Source organism: Dicentrarchus labrax, unplaced genomic scaffold (assembly GCF_905237075.1).
Source record: "Dicentrarchus labrax unplaced genomic scaffold, dlabrax2021, whole genome shotgun sequence".
NCBI lineage: Eukaryota > Metazoa > Chordata > Actinopteri > Moronidae > Dicentrarchus > Dicentrarchus labrax.
Window position 1 is genome coordinate 4,009,278 of NW_026136722.1, and position 17,116 is coordinate 4,026,393.

The 17,116-nt window shown below is 44.9% G+C and overlaps 1 protein-coding gene across 1 annotated transcript; it reads right to left on the bottom strand.

Annotated features, from left to right (window-relative positions):
- fscn1a (fascin actin-bundling protein 1a) lies at positions 1 to 16,668 on the bottom strand. The gene is made up of 5 exons (XM_051388059.1): positions 15,576 to 16,668; positions 5,430 to 5,586; positions 4,098 to 4,219; positions 2,956 to 3,123; positions 1 to 2,543 (listed from the first exon to the last, which is right to left on the bottom strand). The coding sequence occupies exons 1-5, from the start codon at positions 16,414 to 16,416 to the stop codon at positions 2,335 to 2,337; spliced, it is 1,497 nt and encodes a 498-aa protein (XP_051244019.1). The 5' UTR covers positions 16,417 to 16,668; the 3' UTR covers positions 1 to 2,334.
- Positions 16,669 to 17,116: the final 448 nt, after the last annotated feature.

Below are 17,116 nucleotides of genomic sequence, written 5' to 3' on the forward strand. Positions count from 1 at the left end.
TAGCATTCCAAATCCCAGTTTTATTGGTCGTTGGATTTCAGGTGAACCAATGGCACGAGAGAGAGATTAATCCACAATATCAAAAAATTATACAAAATAATAATACAAAAAGAAGTTCCAGTTATACAAAGCAAAGATGTGGACTTTAATTATTTTTTCTTAATCTTTTTATTTTCCTACTGCCCAAAAACTCAAGAGTAAGGCACAGTCATTACCACATGTTTACCCTTCCACATCCGTTTGTCTAAGCCACGGTCTCAGTTGCCTCGGAGAAGCTGTTTCTCCGAGGATAACCGCTCCTTTTATTCACTTGAGATTCTCAACCCTTCATGCAAAAAACGGTCAAAACTTCAGAGAGAAAGTTGGACGGACTTGGTGAGGAGCTGGCTACAATCATGTATCATTTCATGGGGCTGCAATGATTGGATTTTCCATACAGATTTTCACATCAGAGGAATACTTGATGATTGGGATGATGAGTGGAAGAGCCCGATAATTCAGGGCCTAGTGCCAAAATAATCTTTGCTGTACTGTAAAAACCAGTAGATAGAAACCATCGCGGCTTAATGAGTTATGGAGAAAGCAGGCCGCCGAAGGGTAGAGAATCAAAGAGGGCAGGACCTATGGGTGCAATGTGCTACATGACTGCATTACAGACATTTCATTTAAATAGACGACAAATTCAAAGGCTTCTTTTTCTTTTTTTGTTCTCTCTCTTCCCCACTTTCACTGACGAGTCAGGGACAAAAAAAAAATCCAACTAAAACAAATACAATTTGGTCATTTCTCATTATAAAAAAAGGCTGTCGTGATACTCCTCAAAGTTCAGACAGAAATTAAATCCAAATAAGAAGCAGGTTTAGGTTTTTAAGGGCACTCTTGCAGCCCTTTCTATTATCTGGCAAGGCTCTCAAGTGCAGGTGTTGGTCCAGACGGTATGTATGTGAGATGCTCGACAGGACTGTAACATTTCTTGTGACATGTTGTGAGTTAGTAGCACCAGGTTCCAGTTTTCGTTAGTTGTGAGATGACGGTTTGTTAATCCAGTATCAAAGGTTTGGTCTAGATAAAGGCTGAGGTGTAAGTTTGGTTGAGGGATTCAAAAAGCAGCTTTCAAAAAAGGGTCTATAAATCATTTCGCTCCAGTTGCTATGGCTACCTACTGTACGCCTACCCATGATAATGTCTGTGCCTTGGACATAGAAAAAGAAATGAATCCAACTGTGTGTTAGCGAGTGCTTTTTCTTCCAGTAAGACAGGTGAGTGCAGTAAACACATGTGTCCTCACCATTTTTAATTTTATTTTCTTTATACTGTTCTCGGGACAATAGGTTCAGCTTGCGGAGGAGGGGGGAGGTAAAGGGGGTTGACAAGTGTTTTAACTTCCCACATCCTGTTTGGTCCAGGAAATTCCCAGCCAACCAGTGAGAACAACACAGGAAACTGGTTTACATTTGAATATTATACAGTTGAGATGAAGAGTAGGGGAGGGGGGAGGCTTAAACCCGTCAGTTACACCACCTTCAATATCTTTATCAGATCCACTCCAGTTATATCACATAGTCATCACACAGAGACAACAGGCCTGCTCATGAAAACAAACTAGACCTGGTCGGACAGAAGCAGGAAATGTGTTTCTACGTGACCCAGCCGCACAAAAACAGACCCACTTTCACCATCTTTGACATCCAGCTAACAGGAAGCAGCTGAAGTCGATTTTATCCAGTGGTGGATCTGCAATGGGAGATTAAATCAGGTAGAAACAGACCTAGCAGACCAGGTCAGACACCATAAATACTGCCACCATGTGCTGCTCACACAGACAATAGAGACAAGTAGAAAGACGAGGGGGTTAACTCAGAGAGGAGGGGACGGGGACGGGGGGACGGGGGGGGCTCTTTAAACGTGGCTCTGCTCTGCTCTGGGAGAGGGACGGCCCAATCGTAAGGCGAGGGGGGAGTTGAGTGACAGGTCGAGCAGCGAACCAGATGGGAGCAGAAAAAGTGCACAGCCCCACGGTAACTATGGCAACAGATAAAGGTCGGCGCTGCAGAGCAGAGCTGGGAAAAAGGGAGGAAGGAAGGATGAAGGGAAGGAAAGGGAGGCAGGAGAGAAAGGAGTGTCTTCCTTCCTTCTTCTTCTATCCTTCCTGTTCTCTCTGTGCAGTTTATCAACATATAAAGTCATAAGTACAGGATATAATATAAGGAATGGAAGGAAGGTGAGTGGGGGGGGAGATAGGTAGATGTATGGACAGGTAGTGCTGCCGTGCTGCGTCGCCACACTTCATTCATCAGCATCGCAGCAGTGGGAGACGGCATCCATGCTTCCCCCTCAGTACTCCCACAGTGTGGCGGTCTCCAGGTCGTCGGCGTTGGCCTTCAGCACGCCAGCGTGGTCGCCGCGGAGGTACTTGCTGTCTGCGGCGTGGCGGATGGCCAGCTTGTTGTAGTCGCAGAACTCGAAGAGGAAGTCGACGGGTGTGTCGCTGCTGCTCACCACCGACTGCTCGTTACCCACCATCCAGTATTTACCCGTCGAGTCTGCAGGAGGAGAGGAGATGGATCCGAGGGAGAGAAAAGATGGTAAACGCAAGTATGTAGATGGAGGTGTCATGTGGCAGAAGGGTGGGGGAAGGGTGTGAAAACATGAATGGGGGAACAAAAGGTTCAGCTTAAAATTTAGCTTTGTTTGAATTACGTAACATGAAGGCTGGGAAATTATCCGAATCAAATCCTTCTTTTTGGCACCAACGCCTAATGAGTGAGTAATTCCATAATGAGAATCCCTTAAAGAATAAATGATTTAATCCCTTGTACGGCTGCAGGAGCTCCCTCCACATGCTCCGACAAGCAACACCTTTCTGCGTGGTGCTGCTGCACGTGTCTAAGTTTAAACCCCCAGACATGTCCTTCAGCAAGACAGACCGTGTATCGGCTGAACACCTGAACTGACCTTGCAGGCTGTAGGCTCCATCTCTGAACTCCAGAGTGAAGTAGTCATAGGTGGAGCGGTTTGAGTCCAGCGTCCCTGTCACCTTCCTGCAGCCGATGAAGCCATGCTCTCCACGCAGCACGATGATCGGGCGGTTAATCAGCTTCATGAGGAACTCCTCCGACTCACCTGGAGACAGAGAAAGGATGTGACATGATCACTGGAAGATCGGAGTGTACTACTGTAAAGACATTCAAATTACGCAAGACTAATATCTAAAAAGGCCCAAATCTGCAACTTGTGCGTTATATTACAGCTCTTTCATTAAGCTGAGAGTGCTGAGTTTTCATACATCTCATTAAAAATGTATGCAAAGAAACTTGGCTTCAACGATGCCCTAAAAATAAGAGCACTGTGGTAGCCAACAGCTCCCTCATCTGAAACTGCAGCACAAAGTGAGCGCTTTGATCCGCTAATGTCAACACACAAAACTCGCTTTATAATTGGAGCGTCTTCTGATCTGCTTGCTAACATGATGCCTGTGTCTTGCAGCAATAAAAGCAGTTGCTGTAATGGCCGAACTCTGCGTAAAGTCTTCACATTAGCTATTTGTAGCATCTGTGTGCTATAATAAACTGGGTGAGCTGGTATCTGTCCAATAAATGTTATGCTTCAGGCAGCAGCAGGTTAGCTTAGCCCACATTATTGTTCTAAGCAGACTATTTGTATTTGACTTAATACATGTCCGGAGGGGATCTTTAAATATAGCACTTGAGTAATTGTTACTTTCCCCCACTGTTTTGCCGTCATAGTGCAGGCTCCTCATTGACTCTGCAAACTCAGGACTTTTCTCATGATGTTTCCAATCAACTTGATTAACTTCAGAAGAAACACAGCAAGAAACATGGCAAAACAACAAACGGAAAGATTGCAACAAAGCTGAATTCCCCAAAGAGTAAACAGTTACATTTGACTGTTACAAAACAGAACAGCTCTGCTCAGAAGTGCTGAAGCCTTTTGAAGCCCAGAAACAACTGGGACGTCCAGCCATGAATTAATTCCTGTGTTGAAATCCCCCGCCCCCACACCCATCACTGCTGAAAAGTAAATCAGTTAGCTAACGTGTCATTGTCTGAACGGCTGAATCAACAAATCTCACCGACCGGCAGAGTCGATGGTGGCTGCTAGTTGGCCGTTTTTCTTGGCGGCGACATATTTCCCGTTAGCAGCCCTGAGAGTCAGCCTCTTCCCACGCCACTCAATGTCAAAGTAGCAATTAGCAGACCTAAGGAAGAGAGACACAGAGAAAGTGGAGGCATGAGAGGTAAGAAGGATAATTAAATTTACATGGCAGTTAGATATCCGGTAGCGCTTTCTTCAGTGTCAAGTTTAAACACACAGTCACAGCTCTCCTGTTGCTCCGACAACTACACCCAGCCGCTTTATCCAGAACTTAAGTAATTGTTGGGTAATTGGATAGGTAGGCTCAGGGTGGAGGGATAAGCTTCACTTGTAGTCTTTGGTTAAGTTGAATCAAGTAGCTCGTTAATCCTTTCACTTGGCACAGAGGAGGGTTTTTATTTCCTCGTCACATTTTTGGGGCCTTGCTCCTAGCTTTTATTAGAGAGGAGCTCTGAAACATTTTTCCAAAATGTTTCCTCAAACCACGAGAGGACTTAGTGAGAGAAAACATTTCTGTGGTTTAATCAGCGAGGAGTGAACCGTGTCAAATCTCAAGAATGTGATGAAGGAATTTGGTGTACTTCCTGTAGAGCGCTCTGCAGTGTGTCGAGTGACTGTCTCTGCTCTGTGTTATCTTAACTGAGGGGTGGTCAGCCTCCAGGTTAACTCAGGACACGTCTATGACCAATCTGATACTGGATCTGTTCATCTGCAAGCCTTTATCTTTGCATTAAGAACTGAGATTTTCAAAATAAAGGTCATTTTTGTAACACACAAGTCTATACTTCTACTCTTGCATCTGTTTGGGGCCTCACAGGGAATCATCCAGGAGCATAGGATCAAGGGTCAAGGGTCAGGGGTTAACAGCCAGCACTCTGGCTGGACAGAAGCGCTGCACATTAAAGAAAATCACTCTCTACAGGTTGAGGTCACACACAAATGCACTTAATCTCCCGCAACATGCCACAGCCATGGCATGATCACTCGCTCTTCACCTCCCACACGTCATCCACCCCCCACTGCACACACACACACACACACACACACACACACACACACACACACACACACACACACACACACACACACCATTAAACACACAAAAAACCCTTACGGTAAGTCATGCCACTGCTCAAATTTCCAGAGAGGACTACAGACTAAGAGTGTGACGGACCAGTATCAGGTTCTTCACGATCACACAAACACTCGCTGGCTCTGAGAGGTTAGTGAGCGGACAGATTGGAGCAGGTGTGGTTGTGGTGGTGTGTCTGAGCAGAGAAGAAGAGACACAGTGATGTGTGTGTGATGCTTACTTGGTGGAGGCAGTGCACTGCAGGCCACCGTTAGCAGTCAGGGTCCAGTATTTCCCAGCGGCGGTCCGGAACGCGCACTTCCTGTTTTCACGACAAATCTCCACCTGGAACACTTCCTGGTCGCCCTCCTCGTCCTGATTGGCTGACAGGTCCATACCTGAGCGGGGTCAGACGGTTGGGAGAATGGGTTAGATGAAATACAGGCTAGCGGTTCAGCCATGAGTCCAACGTACGTGTGTGGGCTGCAAATAGCCGCAGAAGGTGACCGTTAACAACAAAAAGTCCAGATGAAGACACACGCCCACACACATCCTCTGGTCGGGATCAGACGTACTAAATGAGCAACATCAGACGGCTCGGATTAGTAAAGGATTTCACACAGCTGCACACACACACACCCACCCACACCCACATCTGTCCAGACAGACCCCATAGAGTTCAAAGGATTAGTCGTCATGGTGGACGGTCACAAGACACAGAAAAGAAACAAGGCCACAAGAAACTTCACTTCACTGATCTACCGTGAATGTACACTGCAACAGTCAGAGCTCAAACAGTTAATCAATCAGTTGAAAATTAATCTGCAGCATTAGTAATAACATTTTATTTAGCAACAAGACTCTGACAATGACAGTATTTATGCCTATATGCTGATGTTTAGCAGGTACAATGTTAATTATGTTAAATATCTTAGTTTAATTAGCCTGATAACATGTATTAATTAGCACTGAGCATTAAGTACAGCTGAGGCTGATGGGAACGTCATGAGTTTTTGCAAGGCAAAATCATTGCATCATCAAAGTCAATTGGACAAACCATCCAATAATTGTTGATATTTCAATCTATAGTCCAAAAGGCTAGTGTGCATATGTGTGTGTGCGTGCGTGCGTGCGTGCGTGCGTGTGCTTGTGTTTATACCCTACTGTATATCTACAGAACACCAGACTTCATTAAAATCACATCAGCCCCACTGAGGCACTTAAGAGCAACAAAGAGAAAACAAACATGAGTGAACTATGGGATGAAGGCATACACAACCCTCCACTGTGCCACTTCCCTCGTGCACTCTTCACGCAGCACAATGCGTGCTATTGTATATGATGAGGTCATGGCGTGGATGAACATATAGCTTGAGGGCTGGAGAGACAGAGAGATGGACTGTCTGGTGGACTGTTGTGTAAATGTGTGCAGAGCGAGAGAAGGAACGAGACAGAGGGAGAAAGAAAGATGTGTTTGAGAAAGCAAACCAGCACTCTCATGTGTTCCCCATCCGTCTCCCTTCTCATGTGTGACACCCTCCCCCACTTCTACTCATTTTTTCCATGTTTCTTGTTCTCTTACAGCCTCGGAAGCAGCTGCAGCAGTCACATTGAATACATAAAAATAGCAAATCTGTCTTAAAATGCTGCTGTTGATAATAAAAAATGATATCATCATGTGTGTCAACTGTCAGCTCAGGGACTGTATGAAAATTATTAGATTTTTATTTCTGGCAGGGCTACTAAGTTTTTTTTTTGTGTTTATTTTCAAACTTTTATAGTCTTTGACTCAGATTTTGTGCAGCTCTCTCTGGAGTGACAAAAGGCTTCATATAACTTTATTCACATGTGCAGTAGTACTCCCGAAGACATGTAAACAGACTTTAATGTGTAAAATAGGTGGAGTTCCTCTTTGCTCATGAAATAAGTCAAACCTATTCAATATTGTTCTGTGTTATTTTCGATATATTGGGGTGTTGCAGTACTTTTTGAAGCCAAGTGGAGCGTCCAAAGAAAATAATGATGGACTTGGGGAAGGCGTTGCTTTTTTTAGAAAGTCAAACAACCTTATCCCTTAATTTTCATACAGTTACTAATAGTTTCACAACAACAGTCTTCCTTTCCATACAACACGTATCTCAATACAAGCACTGTCTCCAACTGAAGCCAAAGATGTACTCTGTACATAAAAGTAATCAAGATCCTCGTCACTGAAAAGTATTACGTAAGGTGTTACATAAAAGGTGTTATAAGTAAAAGAGTTACTTCTCAAATTTTGTGTCTCGAAAAAAGCTCAGGAACTCTGGCCTCTGCGGACAGATTGAGTTTCTGCAGAAAAATGGGGGATGCACACACGCATGCACGCACGCACGCATAACTGAGAAGGAAAATATAACTGGCCATAATGGGAACCACATGGTGTGGAGGGGGGGGGTCACAGAAGATGAAATGCAAGTTTAGCTGCAAAGGACAAGGAGCGTTTGAAGGAGAACATTAGAGGAGGAGTAGAGGAGGAAAAATGAGGAGAAAAGAGGGTCAGACTCTACTCGCCTCCAGGATCATCAGTCACATTACTGAACTCTGCTCTAATCCTCGCTGCTTCCTGCTCGGCCGACACAGACGCTCAGTACAGTAGCGCAGGAGAGACAATTTATTACTGTGGCAGGAGGGAGAGTAGAACATCAGCTGGACACTTTACCCACCAGGAACTTACAGTGGGATTACTGACTCACCTATGTCATTAATTAGCTAATTACAAAACACTGAGGACAAATAATAGATTTTATAAATAATAAAATAGGACATTAACTATAATCTCCTTTAGAGGAAACCACCACCAGGGCTGAACAAAAGCCACTAAATTTGTTTTACTGATTTAAAATTCACACACGCCAAAATGTAAAGAACTACAGTTGATAATTTTTTCGTTGGGTTATGACATGGTAGGCAGATTTTGTTACCTGGACCAGGCTAGATGTTTGCATATTTTCAGTCTTTATGCTAAGCTAAGCAAAGCAGCCGCTGACAGTAGCTACATTTTTGTCAATACAGTATTAGAGGGGTATCACTGATCTCGTCCAACTCTCTGCAAGACAACGAATACCACAATCTATTTACTTTTTGATTAAAATTTAGAGACACTGTCTCCCGACAGAGCGACTAACTCGCCCTACAATACTGTAAGTTGTACAGGATTCAATGTAGAAGTCTATTTGTCTCAGGGTCAAAATACATTTATTATTTCTAGGGTGAAAAACACTATTCAAATTGTCATCCTGAATGTTTGACTCACATGAGACAAATGGAAAAATAAGAATTTCACTATATGAAAATAAACCAGGAAACTTAACACAGTGCATACTGGAATATAAACTGCATAACACGGTTACTGAGCTGGTTTGAATAGATTATTCAACAAAATTCCTTTGATTTGAATTTCTGTGGGTGAGTCTTTTGGGTGCTGTCAAACAGTTTTTTACTCTCTTCCACATAATTTACAATGTTTTGAAGGAAATAGGATGATATCTTTGACACTGTTTATTGTATTGGGCACACAGTGGATACCAGGAAGTGTTTGTCCCTTCTCTACAGTCTGAGGACACGGTCTCATCTTCACACACACTCACACACTCACACACACACACACACCTTGAAACTGGTCACAAGTTATCACAAGGAAAGAAAAATACTGGCGGGTACACAAACAGCATGAAAATACAAGACTGACAGAGACAAAACACTCACCCTGACCCAGAGAGGGAGGCTAGGGCTGCTTGTCAGGCTTTGTGTGTGTGTGTGTGTGTGTGTGTGTGTGTGTGTGTGTGTGTGTGTGTGTGTGTGTGTGTGTGTGTGTTTTATATAGGGCGCACAATTAATTATTGTAATTACTGAAATCGCAATATGGCCAAGTGCAATATGCAAATCGCAGAAGCAATATGCAAATTACAAGAGCTGCGATGTTTTGATGAAGGTAAAACGAGTGACAGAACAGCATAATGAAGAACCGTAGTGTTGCAGAGATGCCCTGGTTTACAAATTTTGTTCTCCGGATTTAAGAAAACATTTGTTTGGTACAGACCTCCAAACATTTCACATTTCACACAAGATTCTAACAGATTTTCTAGTGAAAATTAAATTTGTGATGCAAAAATGCTCATTCCCACACTAATTGTCATATAAATATCTAAATATCTGTTCAAATAATCAAATATGATGTTTCTACCATATTGTGCAGCCCTAGTTTTATATGCCCAGATACGTCTAAACTTTACTTTGTGAAGCTCACAGGGTTAATGGAGGAGGAGGAGGAAAGAGGGTCTGCACTTAAACACATATCACTCAGTGTCCCTCTTTGGCAGACCACACCAAAAGAAGTGACCACACATTCAGAATCCACCCAAACCACACCTAACGCAGAGCACAACACACACACTTGAAAACAACCCCCCTATCTTTCTGTCCACCCCACCCACCGCATTCAGCCTGATGGCGGCAGGCACAGATTGTTGGCCACGGTTACTGTGAGCCAGCACCAGAGGCCTGCTGTGAACGCACGCGATTGTATCAAGTGCAATTGTGTGTGTGTGTTTGTGTGTCTCCTATTGTTCATCAGGCCTGACCGAGGAGGCGACCAGCTGGGGCACAAACAGGGAGCCAGATCATCGGCCTTTGTTCTGAGACACACACACACACACACACACACACACACACACACACACACACACACACACACACACACACACACACACACACACACACACACACACACACACACACACACACACACACACACACACACACACACACACACACACACAGGGCCAGCAAATGGGCCGGCCAGCCTACACACTGAATACTGTGCTGACTGTAACACTGCTGCTCATACAGTATAGAGACAAACAGTATAGACTCCCACTTCCTCTAATAAATGCAACGAAAAAAAAATGAGGTCAGACATGCGAGATACAGTATTGTGCCCGGGGATGTCCTACTTTTTTGGGGGTAAATTGATTTAAACCCCATTCTGTGTTCAGTGTGTCACAAAAGATTTGACTGAAGTACAGCTGGACTGTGAGTTAGAGGGCATTAGTGAGGAGACACACCCAGAGGAGAGCAGGATGACACACTGGAGACTAGCTGAAGCCTAACCTATAATAAAGTAGACGACATTAAGGAGCAGAGGTTCTCTTGTGCTCCCTTGGCACACTCCCAGTGCGCGCACACACACACACACACACACACACACACACACACTCCCAGTGCGCACACACACACACACACACACACACACACACACAGGGTCTATAAACACATTAAAGGTTGCAGCCAATGAAGATTACCAAGGATGTATAAATTGATTGCATTCCTTCTTTTTTTCCTGTGTTTGGTGTGTGTGTGTGTGTGTGTGTGTGTGTTAATGTGCTGTAAAAAGGAGCAAATCATCACCCTTTACCCTGCAGGGATTAACACACACCAGCCAAGGTCAGAGTTGTGTGTCTCATGTCTCATTTCCTGCCAGCGGGGGGGGGGGTGAAGGATACAGAGAGGGTGTCAGGGCCTGAATCATGGCCAGACACAACATGGAGCCACAGTTTCTGTCTCCTTCTTTAACCACACACGAGACAATATGATGATGATGAAGTCTGATTATAACTCTGGTCTGACGTGATGACTGCTTTTCAACACTTGAGAGCTTCCACTGGAGTCTGCGAAAGTAATACAACGTTATATTTGTGCCTCATTCCTGAGCTATCAGTGGGAGACTTTGAGAAAAATCTACAAAAATCTGTTCTGTGCTCAATAAATGTATTTGTACATTGCTATTATCCATACTAATGTGGAATAATAACCCCTCTCACTCATCCCTCTTCCTCTCTCAACTCTCATGCCACAAAATCAACCAATCGGAGAAGTGGAAAAAGGTCAATTCTGATTGGTTGTGCTGGACTATTTCTTGACCGGGTGCAGTAACTTTCTGAATGACATGAGGAAGTCACTATTCCTGACCAAGAAATAGTTCCTCGCAAACTACAGATTTACTTTGTTACACAACATTTTTTACTACAGAGGCTAAGCTAACTGGCTGCTGGCTGATATCTGTAGCAGACAGACATGAGAGTCCTCTCATCTAACTCTGGGAAAGAAAGGTCAATGCTCTTTAAATGCGTCTCTGTTGCTTGGCATTTTAAATCTTTTCATGTGGCTTTAGTCATGTTTTATAGGAGTTGCATTCATACCAAGTCTTATAAATCCAGCAAGTTAATAGACAGCAGGCTTAGTCACAGCCAGAAAACATTCAAGGTGCACTACCTTATTGCCATATCATCGGAAGTTAAATAATTGACACAAAGACCGCCTTGGCCCCAATAGGGATCACACTCTGCTCACCTCACACTTGCTTCTCAGAGAGGACCATCAGTTACAGACACTCGTCAGCACTCAGTGGTCACACCAGTAGCCAACAGGATATGATGGACTCTCATCCATTTAGCTGACAAACCAGCGCTCAGTATTCCCTCACATATACACCACAGCTTATGGGCAGAACAGGCCACTTAAAAGGCCATTGAGCTCCAGGCTAACTGACTGATAACTGTGTCTCAGTCCATATGAGGGGTCGTTAAACAGTCTCAGGGAATTTGCGATCATCTCTGTTTGCAGGGATGAGGGGAGTGGATGTTAAGGTCCGGAAACAAGCAAGGGTCACATTAATGGCAATTATGAATGGTGCAAGGCACCAATTAGAGGGCAGCAGAAGCAAAAGGACCCTATAGGACAAGACTTCATGCTGAATTTAATGGATTTATATAAGGGTTATGGTTGAAATTCAAGAATCCCACGTCACAATATTACACAGGTGAACATGTTGGCTAATTAAAATCCTCTTTTCAAGCTATTATTGAATGAGAAAGTAAAGAAGCAATGATTATAGATGTGGGTAGAAGAACAAATAAATAAAATAGTGAGGAGTTGCTGGTAGTAATGTCAAAAGATCTTAAAATATTAAAGTTGCTGTTTGAATATTTTTAATACTTAATGTAATATAGGTCAGTTAGACTCTAAACTGAGACTTTTACATGAGGTAAATCCTGGCTCCATCTAATGACAGGACATGTAAACTGGATTTGATCTCAACACTGACCTATAAAAGTTAAGTGCGAATCATAAAATAAACAGTTTTGATTGGGTAAAGCAGCTCTTTGACTGACCCACTTGAGCTCGCTCAGACCTTCGGCTGCTAATGAAAGCCAGCAGACTTCAGCTGCCATCTTGGCTCAGGTTTGCCAGGCAAATAGCAGCTGTCGGTTTAAAAAAAAAAAAAAACATCTGGCACCGGTTTAATTCAACTCGACATTTAATCCACATCACAATGATCCAGTTGTTGGAGGGTTGAATGAGGTCTTCCTCTAAAAGATTCAGACCTCCTGCTCGTTATGGACAGATTTGAGCTGCAGGGGGGACATGAGAGTCCTTGAGCAAGGCATCATATTAGTGACTGACCTCTGATTAGGGATGCACCGATAAAACTTTTTTTCTCACTCAATACCTATTCTGATATCTCAGGTCAAAGTATCCAACAACATCGAGCACTGATGGGACACCAGTGCAGTCTTTTTCCAAATCGGTAAAGGTCACTGTGTGGAACACATCGGGAAACAAAATAAGTCAGCGAGTCAACCGATAGTGGAAACACTGAATTAGTATAATGACATTCACAAGGAAGTTTTATTCAAAAGGTACCCTATGAAAGTTTTGACCACAAGCAGCGACTGAAGACCAACGTTCTTTAGAGCTGGAACAACAAGAAAAAATGCCAGAAATTAATTGGTTTCAGTTACTTAAATGAGAATATTTAAGTATTTTTAGTCTGTGATAGTCAGCTGAATATGTTTGTGGTTTTGGGCAGTTCGGGCAAAAAAAGCAATGGCTCTGGGAAATTGTGATGGGCATTTTTCAATGTTTTCTGATATTATATGCTTCATCAGCATCAATAATGTATCTAGAGCTATAACTGATGATTTCTATTGTTCAGTAAAGTTAGCAGTTCTAATCCGAGTCCAGCCCAAATGTCTTATTTACTCTTACCAGAAACTAAAAGTAAAATAAAAGATCTAAAGCAGCAAGTTTCCCATTCAAGATGCTAAGACACATCCTAATAGGACTTTTTACTTGCTTATACAGAAACAAGTCCTGAATACATGTATTCATTGTGTGTTTGTGGAGTAAGAGCAGGATGTCACTGAGCTGGATCCTCCACAATAAAAAGACAATCTGATTCAGCAAAATGTCACACAGACAGCAATGACTTGGGGATTATTAAAGCGCGGTTCGTGCTCTCATCACAGAGGACGTCATTATCCAGTTCCAACAGCTCCATTACAAATGCTCTCTTTATTCATCCTCCACCTTCAAAACCAGCCTCCATTTTGTGTCCGAGACTGAGCTCCACTCAAAAAGTGAAGAAGTGATGGAGAGGAAAAAGTAGATAGACATCCCTGTGACAAGTAAACAAAGCAGGGAGACGGAACAAAGCGGGTCAGGAGAGGAAAACAAAAGGAGAGACACATCATACTTTCTGAAAAGAAGAAGCAAAACCACAGAACCGCACGGTATTCTCACTAGTGAGCTCCTCTAACCAGACACCAAATATAGATTTAAAGAGCATCAATTAGTATATTCCTATCATTCATTACAACAGACAGTCACTGCCACGGTCTCTCTGCTTTCTCAGGCGCTGGAGCCAAATCACACTCAAGATTTTTGTGCTGACTCAAAGACATTTTAAAAGCATGATTTACTCTCACTCACACACACACGCAACTTAAATTTAAGACCTTCTGATTAAATTCAATGCGGTTTCTTTGTATTAAGACCCCTCAACAACATGAGGGATGTCAGTGATAATGACCTCAGACACACAGCAGCCAGGCCTGTAGGCTGGAGGAGTGGGGGCGGGGGTGAGGAGGAGGCACGGGGCGGGGGGCGGGGGAGAAGTGAAGCAAGGATGGGGGATAAGAAGGCGTAAAGAAATGATGAAAGAGATGCAAAAAGGAGTAGGACGGGAGGGACAGGGAGCGGAGAGGTGAAAGGAGGTGATAGCGAGGAAAGAGATGGAAAAAGTAAGGAGGGGAAAAAAGGAAGGAAGAAGGTGGAGGGACAAGCTTGTATCTCTGCCCACTCTCACATCTGAAAACCAAACACACATGGACAGCTCTCTCTCACACTCCCACACACACACACACACACACACACACACACACACACACACACACACACACACACACACAATGTGAAAAAGGAAGAAAAACAGTAATGGAGGTCAGGAGCGAGTCCACCTGGACCCAATAAATATCTACCTGATCATTACTGATACACAGAGCAGTTAATATCCGACTGCACAAGCATGAATCTGACTTCTTTCAAAAGGCTCTAATGTCAGCTTCTCTATCAAGGTTGTTAATTATACAGCTGCAGGAAGAAAACACACCACTGCTGTTGGGTTGCCATGACATCAGGGCTGATGATGATGATGATGATGATGATGATGATGATGATAATAGAGGTTGTGTTCAATAGCTCATTAATGCTGATGACTAATGTTTTCTAAACAATTCAGAAACAGAAACAGCGGACGTGAAATGCTTCAATATACAAAAAGGTTACAGGATAATAACCTTTAACACAATGAATCAGGTGCCAAGTATCTGTCTCATAAAACATCTGGATTCAACCATTTTTTTCATAGTAATTTTAGTTGAAGACATTATAGGCACATCTTTTTTATCCTCTAAGCAGCTCTGCTTTGTGCCAGTTGAGCCTCCTGCCAGTTTAGGGCTGTTTAACATTTGAATGTTGGCACAATTAATAATTATGTGTGCTCTGTCTGTGGCCTTCTTTGTTGCACACTTTCACCCCATGTCTGTAAACTCAACTGAAAACATTCACAGCTAACAGACTTCATCAGGTCTTATTTTCCATCCTGTTTAAATTAGTGTGAGCTTTGGAAAGGTTTTGATGGGTTAAGCTTCAGTCTGTGATGGACATTTTCATATCAAGACTCTGCCCAGACAACCGATTGTTTAACATGTGAAGTATACATAGGCCATTTACATGGCCTATATATATATATATAGTGTGTGTGTGTGTGTGTGTGTGTGTGTGTGTGTGTGTGTGTGTGTGTGTGTGTGTGTGTGTGTGTAGGCTGCAGGGGGGATGCAGTCTGACATTCCATCACTTTAACCCTTCCTCTGCCAGAGGATGAGATACCAACACACACACACACACACACACACACGCACACACACAGGCTGTCACTCAGAGGACCACCGTGCCCGCAGCGCACACATACTCTCACACACACACACACACACCGGACCATCACACCCACCTTGCCGGGTGGAGACGTTCCTCTCGTTGGCAGCGGTGAGGACGACCTGCGGGTGGCTCTGCTCCAACACGAACAGCTCGTCCTTGCCCACGCGCGCGCTCTTGCCGGACTTCATGGTACCGGAGGGCCCAGAGGGCGCGAGGTACTTGCCGCTACAGTCCCTGAACGCCACCTTACCGGAGCGGAACTCCAGCGTGTAGCCCGTGCTCTTGTCTGTGGTGGCGACCAGCGCGCCGTCGTTCCTCAGGAACCGGTTGTCGGAGGTCTGCAGGTGGTAGCGCTGCTCGCGGAACACCAGCGTGATCATGGAGTCCACCCCCCACGGGACGTCCCGGTCGATGGCAATCTCATCCACTTTGGCGCTCAGGTGCGCGTACCGCTTGCGCGTCATGCTGAAGATGTTCACCTGCGGGTGCATGGCGATGTGCACGCTCCATTTCTCCGCCACCGAGGCGGTCTGGGCGAAGCAGATGATCCGGTCCTCGGTGCCGCCCAGGTAGCGGCCGTGCGGCTCCGACTGCAGGGACCAGCGGCCGTCATCATGGGCGGTGATGATGAACCGGCACTCCGGGCCCTGGGTCTCACTGTCTCCGGTAACGTTCCCGTCCTTGTCGGCGGCGATGTACCGGCCCAGATGTGACTTGAGGCAGAACACATTCCCGGTGGAGTCGTCCCCGCTCTGCTCCAGAGTCCAGATCTGCTTCTTCTTCATGCTCGTGGCGGAGGCGTTGATCTTGAAGCCGAAGGTCTCCGCCGTTAGGTATTTGTTCCCGCAGTTGATCAGACCGAACTGGATCTGCAGCATGTCGCTGGTTCCGTTAGACGCGCCGTTAGTTGTCATTGTCGGTTCTGTGCGCTCGAGCCTCGGACCGGACCGGTTCTGTGTGTGAGAGAGAGGGATGGGGGGGGGGCGGTTCTGCAAGTGAGCTCGCGGCTGAAAGGGTGGGATGCTCTGTGCTGCCTCGCGTGCTTCTCTTTGTTTGGGGAGTGTGTGTGTGTGTGTGTGTGTGTGTGTGGCTGAATGGGAGTCTGTGAGCGCGCGCCACCGGTCCTCTGTGCTCTGCCTGTCTCAGCAGCGCGAGCCCGCCGCCACAGCTGCAGCCTATATAAGCATCAGTGACGTTGCACGGCAGGCCACGCCCCCTGAGATGGACAGAAATCTGGGAGCTGAACTGAAGTTTTATTTCTCTGCCCCCCTGCTGATGTTGTGTTCATGCAGACTCTAAAGAAAGGTCTCTAACCTCAGAAGAAGTGCGGTGAGCAGACAGAAGAGGAGGCTGCATTAACTTCCACAACCATCCCCTTTAACCACATCGACTTACAATGGAATCTGTTTACCAGCAACTGATCACAATACTCTTTCTCTCCCCTCTCTCTCTCTCTCTCTCTCTCTCTCTCTCTCTCTCTCTCTTGGACACACTGATCAGATGGACTCAGCATTCAAATCATGAGGATGGGTTGTGCGTGTCGTCCGCACACAAAGCTCCATTCATGGCCCGAGCACGCACATCAGAGGGCAGGAAAGGCCCGGCTCCATAAAC

Bases quoted from the DNA above. Each gene is read 5' to 3' on its own strand.
- fscn1a (XM_051388059.1), bottom strand. From the start codon at position 16,416: ATGACAACTAACGGCGCGTCTAACGGAACCAGCGACATGCTGCAGATC. The intron at 5,587-15,575 runs GTGGGTGTGATG...GACCCCGCTCAG, and splicing joins GAACGTCTCCACCCGGCAAG to GTATGGACCTGTCAGCCAAT. The intron at 2,544-2,955 runs GTCAGTTCAGGT...CTCCTCCTGCAG, and splicing joins TGGAGCCTACAGCCTGCAAG to ACTCGACGGGTAAATACTGG.